At 38.9% G+C, this 24,418-nt stretch overlaps 2 protein-coding genes and 1 long non-coding RNA gene across 10 annotated transcripts; 1 reads left to right on the top strand and 2 right to left on the bottom strand.

The window, feature by feature from the left end:
- Positions 1–1,240: 1,240 nt before the first annotated feature.
- On the bottom strand, positions 1,241–8,741 carry mtfr1l (mitochondrial fission regulator 1-like). 5 transcript variants are annotated; one of them, XM_067613604.1, is made up of 8 exons: positions 8,592–8,741; positions 6,905–7,064; positions 6,678–6,764; positions 6,471–6,580; positions 5,737–5,948; positions 4,759–5,140; positions 3,650–3,811; positions 1,241–3,408 (listed from the first exon to the last, which is right to left on the bottom strand). In XM_067613604.1, the coding sequence occupies exons 2-7, from the start codon at positions 6,917–6,919 to the stop codon at positions 3,694–3,696; spliced, it is 924 nt and encodes a 307-aa protein (XP_067469705.1). In that variant the 5' UTR covers positions 6,920–7,064; positions 8,592–8,741; the 3' UTR covers positions 1,241–3,408; positions 3,650–3,693. The 5 variants fall into 5 exon arrangements, with proteins under 5 accessions (XP_067469705.1, XP_067469706.1, XP_067469703.1 ...); XM_067613605.1 differs by having other exon boundaries at positions 6,905–6,979; XM_067613602.1 differs by having other exon boundaries at positions 6,678–6,785; positions 8,558–8,740.
- Positions 8,742–10,612: 1,871 nt separating this feature from the next.
- si:ch211-15d5.11 (oxidation resistance protein 1) lies at positions 10,613–24,406 on the top strand. Of its 4 annotated transcripts, none has more exons than XM_067615188.1 (16): positions 10,613–10,767; positions 11,458–11,678; positions 14,214–14,410; positions 14,669–14,745; positions 16,020–16,166; positions 16,648–16,812; positions 18,393–18,524; positions 18,622–18,806; positions 18,902–19,260; positions 19,362–19,518; positions 20,275–20,467; positions 20,671–20,787; positions 22,454–22,606; positions 22,701–22,796; positions 23,105–23,178; positions 23,303–24,406. In XM_067615188.1, the coding sequence occupies exons 2-16, from the start codon at positions 11,578–11,580 to the stop codon at positions 23,436–23,438; spliced, it is 2,289 nt and encodes a 762-aa protein (XP_067471289.1). In that variant the 5' UTR covers positions 10,613–10,767; positions 11,458–11,577; the 3' UTR covers positions 23,439–24,406. The 4 variants fall into 4 exon arrangements, with proteins under 4 accessions (XP_067471289.1, XP_067471287.1, XP_067471288.1 ...); XM_067615186.1 differs by having other exon boundaries at positions 16,645–16,812; XM_067615187.1 differs by lacking the exon at positions 10,613–10,767 and adding an exon at positions 10,856–10,910 and having other exon boundaries at positions 16,645–16,812.
- On the bottom strand, positions 18,732–20,291 carry LOC137200407 (uncharacterized). Its single transcript, XR_010931952.1, has 3 exons — positions 20,203–20,291; positions 19,365–19,430; positions 18,732–18,821 (listed from the first exon to the last, which is right to left on the bottom strand). It is a non-coding gene; the product is annotated as an uncharacterized lncRNA (long non-coding RNA).
- Positions 24,407–24,418: the final 12 nt, after the last annotated feature.

Raw genomic sequence — 24,418 nt, 5'->3', positions numbered from 1 at the left:
CTTGAAATTACAGGCAGAGGAGTGCAGCCCACCCCCCTGTGTGATCAAGCGAAGAGGTATCACATATTATGTCTGTCTGTTGATATTCCAGATGCATAAACTAGCAACATCTGGCCTATATGAGGGCCAGACTTAAAAAGTTAAATACTGAATGTCTGTTTTAAATCTAACACGAAAGTAAGCCTATAACACCCCATCCCACATTCTTCATAACTCCTAAAAATGCAAACACCTCACTTACTTTAATTTCAGAGAGTTTTGGAGGGGAAATAACAGTCACCAAACTAAAACTAACGCAGTCTAATAAATCTCACCTTCTTGTGTGTGATAATGTTTAGTTTTAACAGGTTTGGATTCAACTTTATGGTCATTCTGGAGGCTGTAATTTGTGGTGCAGCTGGATTTCATTGGTATACTCAGAGGTGTTTCTAATATTTAGTCTATTCTCATTAACATAAATGGGATAGACCAACTTTCAGAAACACTGTGTTAAAGCCCTGTAATGGTGAAATATTTGTGAATAATAGGTATTCTGTATTATTCACCTCGAGGATAATGAGTCCTGTAGTTTAATTGTAGAATGCTTCATAATGGCCAATAAAGACCACAGTCAGCTCCTGTTTCTGATTGGTTGAAATGTAGAGCAAGTTGTCTGTGCTTGTTTGTGTAATTTAGATGAAGATGGAGCCTGGAGAGCACACTACTGCTTGTTGTGTCTCGCATGTTTAATGCGTTTTGTTGCCATCTTTCATATTTTTCCTTTTTTTCAAAGATGAAGGTTTTTAGTAAATGGCTCAAACAAAGAGCATATTACAGAGTTTTATTGAAGCACGTGTCAACTGATGCTTATACTTTATGGCTTAAATGTATGTTTTCAAGAATTAGACAGAGCCACACTAACACGCTGCTCAGTGTATCTCAATCACAACTCATTAACACCACAAAACCTATAAAGTGACCATAAATACCAAAGTGAATGAACTCCTCTAAAAAAGTTTCAAGGAAAACTGATTATTATAGCCATCATAAAAGGTAGGATTCATTGCAGGGCTGTTTTATTACACAGCATTGGTTTTAGTTAGGTGTAACTAATAAAAGTGCAAGGTGCATGCTACTTCATAACGCAGAAATAAACAGATAAAACAACTCATTAGTTTTGTTCGCCTGCACTGCCCCCTTGTGGTGATATTTGGCACTGCATGCTGTTTTCAATGCAAATTGTATGACACCAAAGACAAGGTTTCAAAACACCAGCCCATCTTTATTTACAAGTCCTTACATGACACAAACTAAACATACAGGCAAGTAGGTCCATCTGCAGATGCACAGTACTACACGACAGCCTACTACATGACACACCCACTTCACAGAGCAGCCGTCCTGTGTTGGTGAGGTTTAGGCATGAGGAGTGAGGGGGTTAGGGTAAGAATATCAGGGGGGAGTTGTGTAGTGAAGTGTCTCATGTAGTCTGCAAGACTGCAGATAGACCCCTCTCCACACAGATGGTGTGCATGGTGGTGGGCTCAACCATACATGGAGATTCAAGGGTGAGAAACGTTCAAACTAGACAAGAGTAAAAAAAAATCAAAACAAAGATAAGAAATTCTCTGTGGAAAATCCTCATCAGCTAAATTTTACACTATTATCAGGACTAGTGATGCAGTTGGTATTGTATGCTGTGTAAGGTTTGATATCTTTAGTACAGACATACAATGAATATATTTAACCGTGCGTATAGTATTTTTCTCAGCTGCTTATACTTGAGAGTTCTGTTTACATGAGGAAATTAATTATTGAGAAAATGACTTGTTGAGGGCAAATCCTAGCACAACAAAACATCAACTCCACCGCATACAGGGACACATAGATGGGCACATTCTTGTTCAATCCAAACACAACTTAATAGTAACTTTTCACACCGTAAAACTACACTAAAGGATTCCCCGTCAACATTACAGATGAAAAACAGAGTGGGAGTGACATGAGTGGACGTGAAAGACCTTTTTTTTTGTGAGGGGTTGTTTTGAACAAACATTCAGCAATACCACACACATAACTGGTTCTTAACATAGTCGTCAATTGTATGTTCGTGCTAAAAAAATGTTAAATTGAGAATAGAGGGCACATTCAGGAAAAAAAAACAAGAGGGCAGGCAACAAGGGGTGGGTCAATTAAAACAAACCCGTGGCACTTGGAACTAATAAGGGAATAAAATCAGGCATTTGAGCAGGCAATAGATCTGTGGTAAGGCGTCAACAAGAATATTCATCATCATGACTCACACAAGCATTTTACCCAGAAAACTCTGCATACAGCATCACGTAAAAGCACTCTTACACATAGCTCAGTCGTCTTTGCCTTGACTAAAAATCAGCAATCTATCAGTCTTCAAAAGCTGCTCATGCTACTTGACCTCCACAAGCTTGTATCTGTTGTTGCCTTAACTAGAAAAACAAAAAAATTTGGGTGCAGATTTCACTCACACACTTCAGAAAGTATTCTCACTTTGTCAAAAAAGTATTTCCAGAGATTTATACACCACACACTTCAGTCTTTAAACTATATCATCATCATGTCCATGCTCCTTTTAGACATCTTTTACACTTTGTTTCAAAAATCTGCATCCTGTAATTCAGTGACTGTCAATCTGTATGTTAATAACAAACAAGAAGACAGCTATAACATCAGCTTTGACAGGTAAGGTGGAGCAAGCAACATACATGATGCTTTGCATGTTTGCAAACTCAGTACTGTAATGCAAATCTTAATAGTTATTTTTCCCCATACACACACTGTGATAAGTTACAGTACTCTCTCTGCATGTACACTAGATCATTTTTCAGTTGTACATAATATATTTTCAAGTATGTTAGAGAACTTTATCCAACTGAAAAAACCAACAAAAATGTTTACTTGCATCTCTTCTGGAAAATTTAAAAAAAAAAGACTCAGGTGGGATTATTTTCATAGCAGGATGAATAAAATGCTCCTTAATTTAAGTCCAAAACTTTGTTATGATGGTTTAGATGTCAGCCCCTCCGGCGCCGTGCTATAACACAATGAATAATGTATCTTTAATCATAGCACCCCAGGCACAGATCAAGCTCCTGGACAGCAGTGGGACCAGTCTCTTGAGTCATTAATCAAAATAAATTTAAACACAAATGCCGTTTTCAAAGAGAAACAGACTGAATGCAATATGCGATGCAGTGCTGAAACTGATTATTGTTATGAAGAGCTGGCTGCCCCCCCCCCCCCCCTCACGCTGCACCAGCACTGTGAAGTTCGCTTTTAGTTTTGGATGTCTGGGACAAAGTGTTTTTTTATTCTAACTCTGGCAGACAGCTATTGCCTTGGGTCTGAGGAGCAAGGTTGTGGTCCATGGGTACATATTCCACAGGCAAAGGCCTAAAAATAATGAGGGAGAGAAAAAAAAATAAACAACTAAGAACTCACAAGTAAGCTAAAACATTTCATCACAGAATACATTACCAATGAAAACATGCTTACATTTTTTAAACTCCCCTACTTTAGAGACATTCTCGTTATACAAAAAAAAACCCATAAAGCATTAAAAAATGTAAACGCATGAACTGGCTGAATACAGGTTACACTACTTAAAATAATTCTACCAGCCATCCTGACTTACATGGAGCAGCAGGATCGGGTATTGATGATAAACACATGATCGGGCTACTTCCGTTTCATAGCAGCAGTATTTTCTTCCTTCAAGACAAACTTTTTCCTCAGAGCTTCTGAAATTAGAGTGGCGGAGTCTTCCTCTCTCAAGGACATACAGCCTCTGTTGTACCTGCAATAACAAATACATAAATACAACCTTTCTCTACATGGCGTAGGGATTATTCAAGGTGGTCCTAACACTATTTTAAATACATAAAAGAATCCAATCATATAACAGAGGGACTGAAATGAAATGTTGATTTCTTACACAAATGTCCCTGCAGAAGCACATAATGAGAAAGACTTTTAAAGTGATCCTAATGTAACTTTTTCTAAACAGCAGCAACTTTGGTCACAAGTAGCAATTACAAAATAATGGAAAATACTCAAATATAGTGTAACAATAGCACAAGTAGAGAAGAGTCATAAAGACAGCGAATTAACACAATGTTAGTTACATAGTGTGTGTTTTTTGTTTTTTTTTGCTTTGTACTGTTTGTTGTTGTGTTATTGTATGTTTTGATTGTGGGGGACTATGGATGCAAATTAGCTTTGAGCTAACTCCGGTGCGATGCATCTTTAATGTTTAAAACTGCACACTGTCCCAACCAATAAATCAAATCAAATCAATAGCAATATCTATCTAAATTTGTGAACATAATTCACCATAAGCTATTGGTCATACCAGATCAAATAAGGCTGTAGCAGCAAAATCTCTCAGTGTATTTAATGAATTAAGGAGGAGAAATATTGATTGTGGTTTCAACTTTTCCTTTGTAAAAGAATGAATGTGCTACTTGTGTGCCAGATGGTTTGTTACACAGAACCATCTGAAAGGTCGTCCTTGGAAACTGTTTGGAAAAGAGCAGGCACTTTCAAAAAAATACCTGGCAGGTTATTGGATGAACTATCTGTCTATTACCGTCTATCACCGTCTTAACTTGTGAGGCAGCTGGATTGGTGGTTCGGACACAAGTGCATAACTTCAAGCCTGACAAGATGGATTCTTGCGTGATCGTGTTATGTCATGATCTCACAAATCCAGCTACCTCGCAAGGTAAGCTTTTTTGTATGTACCTGTCTTTGCTCATCTTCATGCGGTTCATGTCCTTCAGGATGTCCATAACGTCAGCAAAGCTGGTGGACTTTGATAGCGACACCGTATCCTCCTCTGCCTCCCGGAAGTCCATGCTGGGCCTGTCCAGGTCAAAGGTCGCCGACGCCGTCATCGACACAGGCGGAAGAGGGTCGGGGACCAGCTCTGACACCACAGAGACTACGTCCTTCTCATCTTCCTCTTCCTCCTCCTCTTCTTCTTCCTCCTCTGTGACATCACTGATGACAAAGGAGGCAGCAGCCGAGGCGGCTGGCTGGTAAGGCGCCGCCTCGAAAGGCGCCATGGAAAAGCTCATGCTTGTGTCATCGGGGGAGAGCAGATCAGGAGTCAGGGGGTTGGAGCCTGAAATGAAACGAGCAGAGAAGTGAGTGAGTCTCTAATCATTATTTAGTAAAGTTTGAGTTGGACAGTGAGACAAACCGGGCAGCTTAACATATCAAAAGAGAACAGAGTGCAAATGCCATTTCTATTTTTATCTTATTGTGAATTCAAAGCATGACTGTGGGCAGGCTACTGCCATGCTTCCTTAAAATGAATGGGAATAAAGTACATGTGAATATGTGGCACTTTCTCACGACATCCTGGTTGAAATGTTTAACAACTGAGGCCAACTCACCACTGAACAGCACAGATTATCTTAAGTCACTGACCTACAAACTGACGCCACGACATCTTAGTACCAAAGAGCTTTAGGAGAATCAGGGCATCTGACTCGGCAACAAAAGGATCACAGTCACACGAAGAAAGTCACTTTGTGGTGAAACACACTCGATGCTTGGAGCAATCCTACATTTGAGCTGCTCAAAGCAGCTGAGTTAATCAGTATAAATAAGAACAGTGCAGCAGTTCTCATGTGCCTGTGGTTTTATCACTATCCTCCCCATTTCAAAAGATCTCCAGATGACGCATGTACATTGATTCTTGCTTGGGTTACCTACCAGAATCATTTGCCACGATCTTTGCAATCTGTGCGCGGAGTCTGCTCAGCTCATCCTGCAGGGCAGTGGTGCGGTTCAGCGCCGTCACCCCAGGCTTCCTTAGCCCCTCCACCCTTTTACCCTCACGGCGGAAGTTGGGCACAGACGAGTTCCTGTGGAGCACCAAGAGAGGCGTAGGCCGCCACTCGTGTTTCAGAGGCCGAGTGTCACTCCTGCAAATAGAAGAGGTGATGATCAGTGTCATCAAACAGCAGCTTTTATCTTTTAAATCTTGATGGGGTGGAGTCCAGCTTTTGGCCTATGCTGCATGCCATTATATGGCTCTTTTTCCTTCTACCCAACGCCAAGAAAAAGTCCAAGTACTATTATCTATATTTAGTAGAAAAATATTTTAGGAACAGTTCAGTATAATGCAATCCAGTACAGTAGCACTACAATAAATCCTATCTTTGTGAAGTTTATAGTGTCTAACTTTCAGTGCAAACTAAAGCTACAAAAATCCCTATAGCCTCTCTGAGCCAGTATCAACAAAAGCAGAACTTAACAAAACCAGGATTTATTGCAAGACTGTTGCTGTTGGATTCTTTTAAGTATGCAAATGTTTACCTAATGGGTTGGAAACTGAGTCTGGTATAATGCACTTAGAGAGTAGTGACTTGGCACTATTCCATAACTTAAGTGTCTGTCTCTTTAGTGTCTGGCTCCATTACTCCACTAAATGACTGAATACTTACCGCACTCTGGCATATGTCTCTTCTTCATCTGCAACAATCCAGGCTATGTCTGCCAAGGTAGGAACCATTGGGCCATCCGTACGACGAAGAGAGGACAAGCCTGGCAGTTCCTAATGCATAAGGACACAAGTTAATGTTGTAAACACAAATATTAAGGAAATGTAGATAAAAAGGTAACATGCAGGACCTATGGGATATGATATGTACCTGGAAACATGCCCTTTGTGGAGCTTTGAGTGGAAGAGTAGAACCTATTCTTCTCACAACGCTACGGGTGGATCCGTGAGGCTTGTTCTGCCAGATAGGAATAACATCCTGCAAAACATATTTTAAAAATACACCGATAGTCTCTGCACAAAATATAATACATCCATCCCAATGCTTGGTGCACACTTTCTACACAATGTGGGAGAATGGATAGACGGCAAACTTACTGTTTCTGTTTCCATTGTGATGGGTCAGTCTCATCCGCTGGAAAGTCACACACCAATGCCTGGTGCTAGCAGTGGCTGAAGACGGAGCAGTTCAGTGAGCAGATGCCACGTTAGTCTGACTGCAAACTCTTGGATATAAATTAGTGATTAATTAGAGCATCTGTTGAGAGAAACAAACAGAGGGAGAACTTACACACATCATCATTTCATCCATTAACTTAAAACAAAGCTGTTAAGAAATGATTAGTTGGGTAACACGCGAGTGACTACAAACCTAATTTTGATATCTGGTCAACAAGTTAAGTTAGTTGTTGTTAAAGGATAGGTTCACAGTGTTTCAAGTCCATCTTAAAACAACAGTCAAGTGCCCATATGAACCCTGAAAGAGGTTTTCCTTGCTGTAATTATTCCTCTTGTTCATACTGGCTATTAAAAAATCCCCTTCAAAGGGCCGAAATCCACAGTGTGTCCACACAGTTATTTTGTGCAAAAATGCATTTAAACGTTTATCTGAAGCTTATGAGGCTTCAGCAGTCTGAGTTAGTCATATCAAGAGGATATCTGCCACATTTACAGTCTTTTTAGCATCAAAGTCCCTCTTTGTGTTTCCTCGGACAGTGTTTCCCTGTTGAGCTGCGGTGAAAGTACATTAACAAAAAGAGGGTCTTTGGCCCTAAAAAGACTAACAAAAAGACTAAAGATATCTACCTGATTTGATTCATTTGCACAGCTGAAGAATCAAATTAGCTTCAGATAAACTTCTAAAAGACATTTTAGCACAGAAGGAGGCTTGTGGATTTTGTCCCCCATTACTTACATTCTAAGTGCATTATGAAGGGATCTTCTGATAGTCAGTATGAATAGGAGGAATGATTAAGGCAAGAAAAACCTCTTTCAGTATTCATCTAGGAACCTGACTGTTGTTTTAAGGCAGACTTGAAAAAGTATCACTTGGGATACTGCTTCTAAAGATTTTAATATTATCTGTGTTTTCGATATTTTGTGGAATTAAAAATATGACGTTACTGATCTGAGTAACATTAGAGCTTTGGGAACTGCTAGCAGCTTGCAGTAGCCTATAATATTATCTATTTTTAATTAGGTAACTATGCAATCAAGATCTTCTTTCCAAGAGAGACTTGAGAACGGCAGAAAAAAAATACAAAACAAAACATAGCTAGTTACACACTCCAACACATAGAAAAGCATCAGAAACAAACACAGAGATGCCTATAAAAGATAAAGGTCTAGACTTAACGAGCTAAAAGATCGAACGTAACATTAATTAATACATTGATCGAGTTAATTAGATCATGTTCATGTTGATAAACTGTGACATGATCAACATATCAAAGAGCACCGATAGGTTTAAAAACGCTCAATGCGAGCTACGTCTCAAATTTTAACATGCTAGCTGGGTTAATTACGTTACCGATAAGCTTTTAAAAAGAACCGTCACCGTCGTTAAAACAAAATGATGACCGTTAGAAAGATAGTTTTAGTACACCGATCACGGCTATTTAATTAGCCGGTAGCTAAAGGTATTACAACACAAACAGACAGTTAGCTTTAGCAGCACAAGCAACGGCCCCCTGGTTGACCCCCAACTGTACACTAGACCACCATTTCTAAATGTGTCTCGCTTATACTCACAAAGTGCATTGAACGCTTCATTAGTGCAACTTACGGCAGACTGAGGCTGTATCTTGGAAACATAAATCATTAAAATCGTTAGGGGAAGCTTCTTCTCCTCTTCGTCTTTCAGACTAGAGTTGTTGTCGTTCATGAAGCTAGGAAACCTGTGTTTCCTTTCCTGTGATCTGATTGGCTGGTTGTGACTAGCCTGTAACCCTAGATTTTCGAAAACTCTCGCGAGATTTGTAAGGAAGTAGTAGTTTTAACCTACATCACGTTTCAAGTGGTCATTTTAACCCAAACCATGATATTTCCCTAACCCTAACCAAGTGGTTTTTGTGCCTAAAACCTGACACAGCTAGACAAGAATATTTGGAAGCGGCTCGCGAGAATTTTGTAAATCTCGGGTTACTATCTAGACACGATCTGATTGGCTGGAGTCTTTTTTTTATTTTTATTTTTTACATCTTTATTTATAAGTCAGGACACGAAATTGACAAACACACTTCACATAGTCAAATTATAATTATAAGGGACAATATAACAAGATAGATCACATAACTAATGATAGAAATAAATAAATACATAGATAAGTCAAATGTGCTTGTTTATATGTGTGTTTGTTTAGGTGTTGTGTCAGTTTTTTGTGCATTTCTATTATGAAGATTGTTATGAGATGCATAAAAGTTATTCATATCAACTGAAAAAATAAATTCGGCACATTGTTTTGGTTGGAGTCGCATGAGCTGCCTTTATTACAACCTATATAAGAGCGCCCCCGAGAGGTGGAGATTATCATTGCTGAATACAAGATGTTCAGTGACACAGCGTCTGAGAGGTGAGCTGTCACGATTTACTGCGGATCGTATCTACCCTAAATTTACAATATTTTTGGAAAAGTTCCTGAATTTCACAGGAATTCTCGCTTAAAGCTTACATTATTTGTTATTTTGACCATATTTTACAATCAAAAATGAAAATTTACATGCAAGAAGCCAAACTCTTCTGACCTGACAAATGTCAAATAATACAGTTCTACCTATAGCTTAATGTATCAACAAACAAAAGCTGTTTAAACTTATAACACCTGTAGGCTTTACAAGGTTTTCTTCTATTGTATTCCCCCTGGCATGTTTATGTCCAGCTCTGTTAAATTGCTGGCTTTTTGCTGTGTAATTGTTACATCTGCATCAATAAAGGTTCTTGAAAAATGAATTCAAAAGGTAAAGACATGATAAAGAAACTAATAAATATTAATTACAGCTTGTTTAGAAATACAGGGGAAGCTACACTACATTAAAAAAAAACTGTTTCTGATGTATCTGATTTTTTTTGTTTGTTTGTTTCTCATTATGACCTTTAAATAAAAAAAAAAAATTCTTTGATCCCTCAGCACCAAATATAAGATTCTGAACATAACTCTGTTTGTATTGGCAAGGCCTAAATTCCTCATCTTCTTTGGAGTTTTAACCATGAAGGACTTTTTTTCTTTTTTAAATTGCCAAAAGATTCATTAACAAACATTAGAGAAAAGAAAAAAACTGTAAACATCTGACAGAAATAACATTAGGGCTGCAATTAATGATTAATTTCATTATTGATTCATCTGCCAATTATTTCCTTGATTAATCAATTAATCGGTTGGTCTATAGAATGTCAGAAAATAGTGAAGATAGCCACTAAAATTTTCCAGAGTCAAAGGTGACGTCTTCACATGTCCAGTATTGTATGATAAACAGTCCAAAAAACAAATACATTTAGTTTACTGATATTTAACTAAGAAAAGCATTAAATCATCACATTTGAGAAGCTGAACACAGCAATGGGGCATTTTTGCTTAAAAAACGACTAAGGCTATTAATCGATTATTAAAATAGTTGCCGATTATATTTTTCTCTCGACTGACCAAAGGATAATACATCATTAATAGTAAAAATAAATAAATACCTTATCTTAAAATACAAGGGAAAATGAGTCCAGGGGATGAGAAAATACTTTGAAAACACAAGATGAATCACTCCCTTCTACTTCCGCCTTCGCTTCGTGTCGGCCGGCCGGGGAGGAACTATCTTGACGGATACCTCTGATTTAGCGCGGTTGCTCTCTAAGCAGTGGGCGGCGCTTGACTATTGAACTTGTTTCTGTTGTCTGCAGTGATATCATAACACTGCAATATGAAGACGTGCTCATATGACCGCCACCCATCTCCATCCCTGGGCAAGTGACAGGTCAGTAAAGATACTGCTCAGTCTACCTGTCGCTCACATCAATTCGTCATCTCTAGTTGATCTGCTGATGTAATAGTTTTCCGGCCATTGCAGCTATCTCGATCATCCTGTAATGTCGTCAAAAATGCTTTACTTCCTCCATGGTGATGACTGCACGCACAGCACTTAGAGGAAGCAAATTGTTATAATTTTTTTTTTAAAAACCATATAACTTGAGTAATTTCGGAGCTCTAGAATGATGCAGCACATAGCTGGGCTAAACCTGCTGTCCATGTTATTGAAGAGATGACACACATATCTCCACCCAAAGGGATGCGAGCCGGATGAGTTGCAGAAATTAGGCTTTTACAGGAAGCCAGATGCATTCCTATGCTATGATATGAGAATAAGTTATGTCTGTATACAGTTGTGCACTGCTAAGAGCCAGGAAATGAGGAGTCTGATCTAGTTTAGAGGTTCAGCAAGACACGGACACGTTGATTGCAAGCACACTCATTATATGGATTGATTGACAGCTTCATTGAATTGGAAACCTGGCTCCATTACTCTACTAAATGTCTAGCTCACTTCCTTATGGATTCATTTGTCTGCATGTGTCTTTTACACTACCATTTGTTTTTTCCACCCTATGCTTGGATGTATGTAAATTCAGCCAACATTTTATGACTTAGTTACTGTGTTGTGGTGCAGGTGCTGTAACTGTTGCAAAAGGTAGGCATGGGGACTAAAAGGAAGAGGAAGGATGTCAGCTGAGCTTCATCATCCCTCTCTGACTTCCATCGCTGCCAGTGTCAGACTAAGAAAGACAGAATGGCTCAGTCTGTGAGGAGGACGGAGACTCTAGGAGCCATGGACCACAAGCCCCAGAGGGACAAGACCAGGACCAGCTACTTTGGCAATGTTAAGACCAGGTCAGGCTCATGAATATGTGGATTACTCGAAAAAAAACAAAGGAGGAAAAACTCCACTCAGGCATGTGACAAATTTGGCTGGCATTTTCATCTCAGGTTTAAGTTTGCCACAATTCAAGTCTTTCATTATTCTCGTTTAAAGTCACGAGAAGGCGACGTGGTTTCAGATTGGCACAAAGAATGCCAGACTACAATACAAATAGGAATGTTTTTTAGCACAGAAATCCACCTTTTTTTCACCCGCTGTCATTGAAGGACTTCACGCTCTGTCACAGAGCATCATGTGGGTGAGAGCTGCAACGTCTTGCCAGAAACTCACTTCCCTAGCCATCGCTCAGACAGATCCCACTCCCCTATAAATAACTCCACTCTGACTCTGAACACTGCTCAATACTGTTATTCACACCTCTAATACTCTAAACAATGAATCCCTGTTTTTAAAGGGAAAATTCAACCCAGAATTTGTGTTATTAATTTGTATATTTAAACCTGTTTTTCCTCAAACTGAGCAGCAGAAATTATTATAGATGGTGAATAAAGCAATACATCCTATGATACTATCACCATGTGATTCCAGTAAAACACATTTTATTGAAATAAGAGGACATTTCATGATTCACAATGGTCAATAAAACTTATTTGCAGGGAATATCTCTAAGAAAATTCTTCGATTCACTGAATATGGCTACAAAATGTTAATTAACTTGTAATGAAGTTCATTTATTTAGCACCTTTCTAGATCAAACTGCCTCATAATAACAAGGACGTGCATATATACAGAATGTAAAAGTGATAAATAAAATAGAGAGCAATAAATAAAACTAAGCAAAGGCAATTTTAAACAGGCAGTACGCCCTGATCAGAGGACCTTAGGGACTTACTGAGGATATAAGGCTGCAGGAGATCTGTAATATGAGCTCTAAAAGTGATCATATGGATCATGAATTGGATTTTGAATCAATAGTGTAAAAAGATCAAGATCAGAGTTACATGAGACCTTTCTGATGATCCGTCAAAGAGCTTCTGGATTACTTATAAACAGTCTGAGGATGTTAAAAAAAAAAAAAGCTGAAGAGGGAAATACAAAAGAGTAGAGGGGATGAAATAAAAGCATGAATCATCATTTCCATCTCAGCTTGACATGCAGCGGGTCTAAGTTTAGCAGTGTTCCTCAGATGGAACAACAAGAACGAATCAAATGCCTCACATGCTCGTCATGAGATAATGCCTGGTCTAAAGTGACACCCAACTTTCTGAGTGTGGATTTAACAGATGAGGAGAAGGGAACAAGGCTTTCCCCCACACCTCTGTTTTAATCAGCTTTAAGCTGCAAAAACTTATCATTCATTCATGTCATTTAGGCAGTCATGTAAAATAGATCATTTTTGTCATTATGAAGGTTAAAAGAGATGTATAATTCAATATCTTTAAGAAATATCAAAGTATATCAGAGCAGTAGGTCTTGATTTGGTGATTTCCTGCTTAGAGAGGCATTTGTTTGTGTTTGTAGACAGTTTGATTTTACTACTCAAAATTATTCTAATAACACAATGTGAATTAAAGCTCAAATGATTAGTCCATTGGCAGAAAATGTATCAGCAATTATTCCTCCTTCCCTCCACTTCCGGTTTCTCAGGTTTGCAGATGTGTTGCTTTTCTGATTTACGGCACCGTAAATCTATTATCTTTGTGTATTGAACATTTGGTCGGACAAAACAAACAATCTGAATATATAACTTTTATAGACTATTTGATCAATCAATGAAAAAATAGACTAGACTAAAACAGACTAATTGATGATGTAAATAAATGTTAGTTACAGCCTTAATGTAAATAATGTTTTAAAGTGATTTTTTTTACCTTTCCGCACTGTTGGGACCGTGCATGTTAGCTTTCAGTGTGTCGTTTAGAGCAAAGTCAGACTGTGAGTGTGTGTTAACACTCAAAAAACATATTTACCATTGTTTTATTACCTTGATACTTAATAACTTTTCCTAATTTTATGAGAATTGCTGATAAACATGAACATGTTTTAGAAGTCTGCTACAGAAAATGTCATGTTAGTTGTAATCTGAGGTCCGGCTGTAAAATGAGGTTAAATACACTGAATTTTCATTAGCTTTAGTATATCTGTGATTGGTTTAAGTCTATTTCTTTTTCTGTTATTGGAGTTTTATAACAATTTGTTACTAAGAGAGGTTTGACCTCTCCCGGGTCTGACTGACCTTAAACATAAGTGAATTAATTTTTGGCAAATAGAATGAATATATTGTTCATCCATATCCCTTAGAACGTATGAAACATGAAAAACATAAAATATGTCCTTATTTGGTGTAGTAATGGTTCTTTATGCTCATTTCTGTATTTTCTCACCTTCATTAAATGTGCAAATCCAGTTTGTGCCAAAGGAAAGGGGTTCCCACATCAATTATTAATTAATGTTAGTATTTTACATATACAGTAGTGGGGTCTACGGGAAATAAAGTCAGCTAAACACACAGGTTAATGAAGTTCTTTTCCTGCTTCTTCTCTCAGGTTGGGCTCCAAACTGCCTGCTGGTGTCTCTCAGCCCTCTCAGTTCACCAAGCGGTCGTGGGAAACTGAGCCTCAGGCCCGAGTGATGCAGGAGCCTACGCCCAGCAACCAGCGTCAGCACCAACCCACTGCGGGCCGTCCCCTCAACCACATCCCCCACATCAGAAACCCCAAACTGCGGCAGTACTACCTGCATGGTACGCTGGCTTTATTTGATATCAGCAGGCAGAGCGCCAACTGTTTGCACCAAGCAGAGAGAGCGGCAGCTGGAATTTACATTTTACAATATGTGTTTGCAATTTCAGGTCTTTGCATGAAGTCATTTTCATACCTGGCAGTCATATAATAGTAGCTTTTACTTTTTCATTTCATAGGAGCTGCACTGCTTCCTCATACTTCTGCTGTGCTCAAGATGTTTTGTCATGACCGAAATTGATTTTTTTTCCTCCTCACAGGAACTTCATGGGATTTAAACAACACCGCAGTGAAACAACAACTGAGTGGACCGTCAGATGACAACACACGCAGCAGGGTCAGTCACATGTTTTTTGTCTTTCTTTGACTTTATAGTATACTTCAGATATGGGAACAGGTGAGGGCAAAAAAAAAAAGAGGAAGTTGGGAAGTGACAGATTTATTCCCGTTATGTAATCTCTTTACTAATGTGAGCGTTGTGCAATTGGTAATTGGTTTCACAATTTATGGTCTTGAAAGAGTTTGATAAGGAGCGTTCAAGGTTCAGAGATGAGTTGTATCTGAGTGTCGGAGCTCTCGCAGCCGTTTTTCCGACACAATGGGAAGACTGAGTGTGTTTCAGAGCCTCTACAACAAATACAGCCGAAGGAATGTATATTCAGACTTTTATTCTAAGGTATTTATCAGTTGTGTTTTTAATTTTGCTGTAGAGTTGTTAAATAGGAGTTGGACAATTGCCTTGTATGATCATGCATCTGACAAGGGTGTTCTAGACTGATGTTTGACCTATGTGTGGAAATTTACTATATTATCTTTCATCACTTTTCTTTTTTCTTTTAGAAAAAAAAAAGATTTTAACCATTTTAGTAACATATATTTCACATTTTGATGCTTTTTAAGGTAGACCAAATATTAAAAAACACCTCTCAGACTCTATGTTGATATACTATAAAAATAGGTATGAATATTTTTAGCTGCATATCCTCTTATTGTTTTTCTCTTGAGCCGCTATCGTTTCTGGTGTCAGGAGTACATTTCTTACTAAAAAAGATAAGCAGCACATATACAAACACAAACACACACACACACACTGTTTTTTTCCTACGCAAGCACACACACAATCCAAAGACACATTCCACTCACTCACGCCCACACAAACGCACACAGTTTTCCTGTGGTCACGTAATCTGCTAGGCGGCAGTAATCTAATTTAGGTCAATGGATCCATCTGTCAGTGAATGACAGTTGTGGAACTGATGCTTGCCTACGCAGTTTCAGCTTAAACTGGATGATCTTACTTGCAAACAATTGTATGTTTCATTCACTGATTATTTTGACCTGACAACCTGATTTTGAGTGGAAGCACGTCATGAGTGCTCCACAAGCAGGGTCTGTGGGGATAATTAAAATGTTTAGAGTCCCTCAGGTGCAGGACAAGTTGCTGTTGAACTGCACTGGACACAAAACATTAACATTTCATTCATGTTAAAAACCAGAGACAATGCTTTATATAATCCTTTATATGGCGCAGAAAAAATAATAACTTCTCGAGAGCTGGTGTGCGATGAGATTTAAACTTGATTTTCTTATGTTTGTGTTTTTTGCTCGAAGGGTCTCCCTGGTGACACCGTGTTCAGCGTCTCATCTCAGTTCAACAGCGGTGCCACACCTTTAGCAGAAGAGGGGAAAGTGGGTCACCGTCCCTCCCATTCCTCCTCAGAACTGTCCTCCTCATCTGCTACCCTCATCCCCAGAGAGGTGAGAGTCAACTGTAACCACATGAGAGTGATGTCTCCCTGACACGTAACACACACATTACGCATGTATATTAGCCAATTAAAAACAGAGGACGTGACGCTGTTGTTGACTGGATTTGAAATGCAAAACAAGAGCCTTCTCCCGTCTGCCTTATAACCTCAGCTGCTCAGCAGGAAGTGTGCTGCTTCACGCTCAACCTACTTAAGCAGTCACCCCAAAACTTAGCTTGATGAGAAAACTCAGACTGATGATATATAAAATAGTCATTTTGATGTCATAGATTGGTTTATTGTAGCTCTAGAACTGCTTTCAAACCCACATCCAACACCGTCCTGTGTCATGTGAAGTAGAACTAAGATATGACTACAAACAAAGACCAGTGGAGAAATGCAGGCCAGTAGAAAGAGGAAGTAGTCACTCCTTGGCTTGTATCTATTTCAATGTCAGATCTATTCTTATCATGGCTTCCATTTTGAAGCAGCTGGTCGCCCTGAAGGGGAAAAAAACTCGAACCACTCCGGGATCGACTCAACCAGAACTGGACTCTGATCCTAAACCTGAAGAGGAGACTGATCCGGACTCTTCCGATACGCTCCCTGCTCAACCTCAGTCCCCCTCCCCAGAGGCAGAATATGACAAACTGCTGGTAAGCAGAACAACGTAACTTTCTTTATGTTCTGAGATTGAAAAAATGTGTTTATGTTCATGTCAAGTTATGTTTTAAAGAAAGAAGCATTTCTGTGTTTTCAGTTACATAAGACCTTTTAATGTCAAACAGGTCAAAGTATAACTTCAAAACAGCCATTTTAAAACATCATGCAACAGAAATTTGAGCACAATCTTTAGTGTGTGGAAGGAAATAAACAGAAACTGCCAAAGTTTCAGGGTACAAGTTTTTATTTTGATGTTTGACGCTTCAGTTAAGCACAAGTAATCCCTACTGAAAGTGAAAGTAAATGAGTATCAGTAGTAACAGTTTGATGACTCAAGGGGTGATAAAGGTGGTGCAGGCGATTCTTTTTCAATAAGTTGATTTAGTAAATGAAAAGGAGGGAATGAAAGGCAAAGAAACAGAGACACAGTATCTCTGTAATTGAACAGATTTGATCACAAACTGGCTGACTCTTTTTCCCAGTAATTAAACAGTATGAGCTGTGGTGAAGAGAAATGAGCCATGGAGGTTTTTATAATGGATCAAATGAACAGAACATGTTGCCGTGGAAACAAGCAACTAAACACAATACAGCAATAAAAACATCACAGTACTGAGTACAGAATGAATTTAGGAAGACTGGAGAAAAATACAACACAGAAATCTCAGAAAAAAACACTTTGCTCAGGACTAAAACATCTAAACATAGGAAACACTTAACTTGGTAACAGTCCCCTTATTTAGCATTTAGAAGCAGGATATAAACATTTAATGAATGATTTATAACACACTATAATGTAATTGTAAGCAGATTTTTTTTTTCATTTGTATGTGTTTATAAATATACACTAATATACAGTACTCATTCACAATTATAACTTCTCCAATGAAGACACATTTTATATTATTACAACTGTGTTTTACTATACTGTCATTCATGATCTGTTTATACACCAGCCTCCAGTTATGGGTGCCCACAGGAGCAGTTTTAGTTTTTGACAAATACATTAATAAACACATAAATCTGCTTACAACCACATTATAATGTGTTATAACCCATTTATTAAGTGTTTATATACTGTTTATAAATGATTAATAGGTGGACTGAAAGTAAAGGGAAGCACTACATTCGAAGAAATATACTGAGTTTGACGAAACCTTTCTGCACATGTGTATGGACCTAAGAAGCAAATTCTGTACCAACAAAAATCACTCAACATTTGGTAAAATTTGATATCTTTAATTTTTTTGTGCTGCCGTTGGATTACTAGATTCATTTGTATAATGCAATATCATGTAGGGCTGAAACTAACTAATAGTAAAAAAAAAAATATCCATTACAATTTCCAAAAGCCCAAGTTGACTCTTTGAAATGGCTTGTTTTGTTCATCCATCCAAAACCCAAATATATTCAGTTTACTATCATAGAGACCAGAGAATTTCCTGAATTTTCCTTTAAAAAATGATGTAAATAATATATTCATTTTCTGTCGATTGACTAATTGATCAATGAACTACTTAGCATAATACTTTGCACTGTTTTTGTTAACGCTGACACAACGTGTTGTTAACAGGATGTGGAGGCGGTACCGATGCCTGATGGACAGCTCTGCTTGTTGGCTCTCCCACCTGAGTGCTGTCAGGGGGAGGGGCCAGAGGCCATGCCGTACCTCAAGTTGTTCTGCCGCTACATCACTGATCGCAAGGTGAGTGTGAAGAATGTTTACATCTGATATCAGTTTTCTGCATCAGTAGACATTTGTAGGCTAACATCAACATTTCCTCTCTGTCTCTCTCCATCAGGGTGTAGTTTCAGGTATCCTGCTGGTGACATCCAATAAAATCTTCTTTGATCCATGTAAGACACATCCTCTTGTGAAGGAACACGGCTGCGAGGAGTATCTCCTGTCTTGCTCCGTTGACAATCTGGCATCTGTCTCCTTCTTCTCCGACATCTCACATGTTCACTTCAACTCCTCCCAGCAGAGGTCAGCAGAGATTCACTGTTCCAAAACACACATACAGAGACACAGAGATTACATGAAAAGTCAGTACAAGGTTTTTTGTTCTTCACCTTTTTCAGGAGAAAAGGAAAGAAAATTTTCCAGAAGTTGAAAACTGCCAAAAGCCGAGGAGGTGGCTTCCCAGACCACAAGGGGGAGTCGGTCCCGGCTCTGGTGTCTGCAGCTCCATCAGATCTGTCCAGTCTGGCTCTGAGCCTGACCAAGGAGGTTTCTGAGAATGAGGAGGCAGAGAGCAGGGACATGGCGGAAGCAGAGCGGGAGCTTGACAGCAGCCCGCTGGAGGTGTTGTCAGAGGCGTCTGTAGGAGCTCTGGGAGTGGCCTTCTGCTGTGGAGGTCAAGAGGCGGCGAGTAACGTAAAGACGGAGCTGCTGCACACTGATGAAGCAGAGAAGTCTTCTGTGAAAAGTCAGACTGCAGGTACGAATGTGAATAATGTTTAATGTGATCTTCTCATCATTTCAACGCATGTGTTTTTGAATTTACAATAAGCGGATTCATGTCCTCTCTTTATTTTCCAGTACCTCGGAGGTCATCATCAGGTAGTGCCGGGAGTCTGATGTTTGTGCGGCTGCGGGTTCAGTCGTCTGCTGGAAAGAAAAAGAGTGGGGGACTTCACCTGGGGATAGCCAAAACGTTACACAGAAGGGATGCCTGGCTTGCCCTTTCACAAGAGAGGTACACTAACTAATGGCAGAGATTTTAAAGGGGTTCTCCAGTGAATTAGTGTCGCACAACAGTAAAGTTGAGAAACTCACAAGAGAGAGATTAGAAAAATCAAAGCAGCAGAGGCTAAGATATTCTGACTTTTAGTCACTTGGATGGGTCAAACTCCAAAATCACCAGATCCTTCATTTCCCATAATGCAACTCAACACCCAGTAGAAGCACCCGCCCATATTTATATATGTGTACATATATAAATAAGTTTGTTCATCAGCTTAGTTTTGCATAAAAAGATGCCAAACCTGACCACTTCGGATAAAGTTTACATTCATTGAGCATTATTACCTTGGTACAAAGGTAGCTCATGTGAAAAATAATCTGTCAACAGATTACATATGGTCAGTATAAAAGAGCCAACATGACATCCAAACTCTAGTCATTTCAATATTACACCTCAACAACCAGTCTGTATTCAATTCAGTGATACTCTCAAAATTGGTGACTACTTTTTCTTTAAAAGAAAACATTCTTAAAGAAAGCTGCTTTATCAGGGTTAACAAGGTTCAAGAAACTCAAATAGAATATAAAACTTCTAATAAAAATAAAAGGGGACTTACTGATTTGAGAACATATTATATACAGTAAGAGTTGCTTTGAAAAGCAGCTCAGTCTGTTCCTGCAGTATCTTGTTTCTCACCATGTTGACGCAGCTGTTGGGGTTATTGTCATTTCAACCGTTCTGAAAAACTGCGTTCGTTTCCCCCTGTAGCTCTGACGAGCTGCATGCCTACCTTACACACTGTCGACCAGACCTGTGTATACTAGAGGGAGCGGAGGAGGAGGGAGAGGCAGACCGTGACGAAGAGGAGTTTGTACTAATTGAGGATAAAGATGAGGAGGAGGAGGAGGAAGAGGAGGATGAATTGTTACAGAGGCACCGCAGCTCAGGGGACGACTGGGAGGTGAGTGGGTTCATTTGAGTCTTGTGGGAAAGAAGCAAACTAGCAAACAAGGAATATTGAAGAAAAACAGCAACAGGTGTGTTTGTTTTGTGAACACAGTTGCCTTATGGTAAGAGTCACTAAAGACTGAACATGTTTGATTCCTGATGAAGACAATCTAGAACAAACTGACTTTTCATGTATTTGTTTTTGTTTTTATGCAGATGGTGTTGATGGAGGAGAGCGGGGACAAGCCCACCCTGGTCATAGACAGGGACCCTGAAGGACTCAATAATATTGTGGAGAACAGCCACATATTGGAACCCTCACATGTCAGAGAGGTGAGTGACACACAGACAGTATGAAGCACATCATCATACACAAAAACATCCACATATTATAAAAACACACTTTCACTGACATATACTCAGGTAGACATGGATTCAGAGTTGACAAACACTCGTGCAAAGACCTCTCCTAAAAACAAGACAATATAAACAGAATTACATTAAATAAGAATAATGAGGGAATGACTTGTTCAAAATAAAGAAGAAAAGAAGAAAAAAATATGAATATAAAATATATATGACAAATATTTTCATTCCAGTTGTCGAACAATCAAATCATCAATGTTTAAGATGTTTAAAAGTAAACAATGATGATGAGTGATGGACAATATGCAAGTTTGAATTCCACAAACAAGCACCTCTGTATCTAAAGCAGTGGTACTCAAACTTTTTCATGTCAAGGACCCCTAAACTGACACAAATTAGACCAGGGACCCCCAGGGACCCCCATCTGATAAGATACTTATTTGTTTTTTAGATGTTTTATTACAGAAAGTGTATGAAAATAGTCACATATTCTGTCATTGTGTTAGTTATGGATGGAATTATAGTGAAAGTAAATTATTCCCTTTTTGCTGGGGACCCCATGGCACACCCTGTTTTAGTGGACAAGCGACATATTAAACAACCAAAAGTGATATTCATGCAGTTTAGAGTTACAGAGAAATATGTAATTATGTAGTTCTTTTTGATCAATTTAGTTATTGACATATTGTTTTGTGATTTAAGGTATTTTGTGTCATTTTATCAATTCTAATATGATAATAATGGCTTAACTAAATCCTCACACTTGCTTTAACATTTGGGGCATTTCTAGAAAAAAATCTGTGACCATGTTGGTTCATTAAGGTTATTTTTGACACTGGTTTGTCATAGATGGAGAGTGAAGCCTGCAACTGTTTTTTTTTTAATTAATTGATTAATTAATTAATTTTTGACAGTTCTGTCAAAACTGTAGGTAGGTCAAATTTTAACAGTTGTACATCTCACTCTTACATCGGCTGTTTTCTCTTTTTTTTCTTTTGTGAACATACAATCAGCCAAAGATGGACAAGCAACTGCAACTGTTTTATTAACAGAATATCAATCATGTTTCAATCAGATATGTCGACCATTTTAAGGTTTCCTCCCCCCCCCCCCCCACAGTGTTTTTGTTTTTCCTTGTCAGAACTGAAGGTCTATGGAATGAAGGAGTTTTATGCTGGACAGATTGACAAGACAAGGAAAATTTGTGATAGAGATTGTGATTTTTGGCCATAGCCTCTACTATAAATAAAATGGACTTAGTTTTCACTAATAACTAGTTTTCAGGTGTCTTATATAAGCAAACCGATTTTCTCAGTTCATCAACAGTTCAGCCTGGCTTTTAGTAGGTATAAATATTTATCAGCTGATCTGCACACAAGAACCAGTTTGTGAGCTGGAGTCTGTTTTGAATTTAGCTTCGTCATTGCTAGACCAGGTTTGAAATACAGAAGAGCTGTTGCCACTGGCTCCAGAGCCAGAGAGGAAGAGTAGTCTGACCGCTGTGTGGATCAATATGATGTCCTGAGAGCATTAAAATACCCTTCACCACTTAGCATCTGACTCTGTTTCCTTTTATACCCCTTCCTTCCTCCTTCACTTTAATTTTCTTTTCTCATCTTTTATCTTTTCCCAGCTTTGTAAGGAGCTGCCCCCCAGGACAGTCGGCCATACCTGGCAGCTGGCTTACAGCACATCTCGTCATGGCGCCAGCCTCAAGTCCCTCTACCGAAAACTCAGTGCCACAGATTCCCCTGTGCTTATCGTCATCAAGGATGCACTTGATGAGGTAAAATCACACTGTGCTGTATGTCTCATTTCTGTAAGAGGTGTTATAATGTCTTTTTGAATTGTCTTGGTTTATTGTGACTTTTCTTCATCAGATATTTGGGGCGTTCCTCTCACACCCACTGAGGCCCAGCGAGACGTTCTACGGCACAGGAGAAACATTTCTTTTCATGCTGCATCCTCGCTTCAAGGTAAAGCAGATAACAACCATCCCCCCAGAGTGCTTTATCTGTCTATATGGTTCAGGCAATGAGTAAAATATCTGCAAACTGTCAAAAATGCTGCATTTTCTATGAGGTCAAAATTCAATAAAGTCATAAATAAATTCCATGAATTGCACAAATTTAATCACTCAAGGATGCAAAAGTTGCATGTGATCCCTGTTAAAACAGATATTTTGACCTTTACTGAAGAAAATCCTGAAGTGATGGCACTAAAAATGAAGTTTCTGATTGTGAATTTGAGATTTAAAACACTGTTGTGCCATCTCTCTCTGCAGAGCTTCAGGTGGACTGGAGAGAATTCCTTTTTCATTAAAGGAGACTTGGACTCATTTGCCATTGGTGGCGGCAGGTAACGTTTTCCTCTCCACTTCCTCTCGCATACAATTTATACTTGTATGTTATGTAAAAAAAATGTTTCAGTCAAACCAAGTTGAGGAAAAAAGGCTGTTTTTCTTTCTTTCTTTTCCCCCCAGTGGTCACTTTGGTCTGTGGCTGGATGAGAATTTGTATCTGGGCCGCAGCAGCCCCTGCTACACTTTCAATAACTGCTGCCTCTCGGAAACTGATGACTTCCGAGTCATGGAGCTGGAGGTGTGGACATTCAGCTGAGGAGACTGGAAGACCTCCAAGTTTCTCCTTGACTCACCTTGTCGCTGCTGATCAGCTTTATCAAGACAGCATTTATCTCTAAGCAAAATACATGCGGCTTAAATGTCAAAAATCAACCACAAACTGTTGGATTTATCCATGTGATTAAGTGCTGTGGATTCTAATGAACTTAAATGAACCGCACAAAGCTGATCTTGGACTGCTTGCAGTCCCAGTGTGGGTTCTAATGTTGGACTGTTTCATGGTTGACTCATTTCTGTGGGTTTGGCGACTAAACTGCTAAACTTGAGTCGAGCTGAACTGTTAACAAACTGGATTCTTTGAATCCTCGTGTTTGGATGGAATGGGTTACAAGTCTCAGAGACTTTGCACTTTGCTCTTTAATGTGAATCAACAATAGTGACGCTGCGATATCTCATCATTTATCATGTGAACATGATGGTACACATCTTCATAAGTAATGCATGTCCCCGCTGTCATAGAACTGTGTTCAGTTAATGCTGGAAGTTTGTAGAGAAACGCACGTCATTCTTCTTATGAATAGATCTCTCTATTGAAGAACAAACTGTGCCTGCACTGCAAATATGAGACTCCCTCTTCTCACACTCTGTTCATTTTTAAAGGTTTTCATCAGTGAGTGTCATAGACAGCATAAATTAATACTAAAATGAATCATATAAGAACACTTGGGACTCCACTTTGGCAAAAGCTTCTCACTTGAAGTACATCTGTACGATCTTAGAGCGTCATCACTATTCAGACGTCTTTTCATTTGAAATGCTGACTCATACATCACTGTGGTTTCTGATCATGAAAGGAAAAGCTCAAGAATTAACTTTGAATTAATGCAATTTTGTCATTCAAATGTATCTGTAATGTGCTCTGACAAGCCTCTGATAAACCAGTATACTATGTTGTACAGTACTGTAGATTAGTTAATAAAAATCAGCACAATGTGAACATGTAAACGCTGAAAATGT

The sequence above is a fragment of the Thunnus thynnus genome, chromosome 16 (genome assembly GCF_963924715.1).
Source record: "Thunnus thynnus chromosome 16, fThuThy2.1, whole genome shotgun sequence".
In the NCBI taxonomy this organism is placed as follows: Eukaryota; Metazoa; Chordata; class Actinopteri; order Scombriformes; family Scombridae; genus Thunnus; species Thunnus thynnus.
This window is presented reverse-complemented; position numbering and strand designations above follow the sequence as displayed.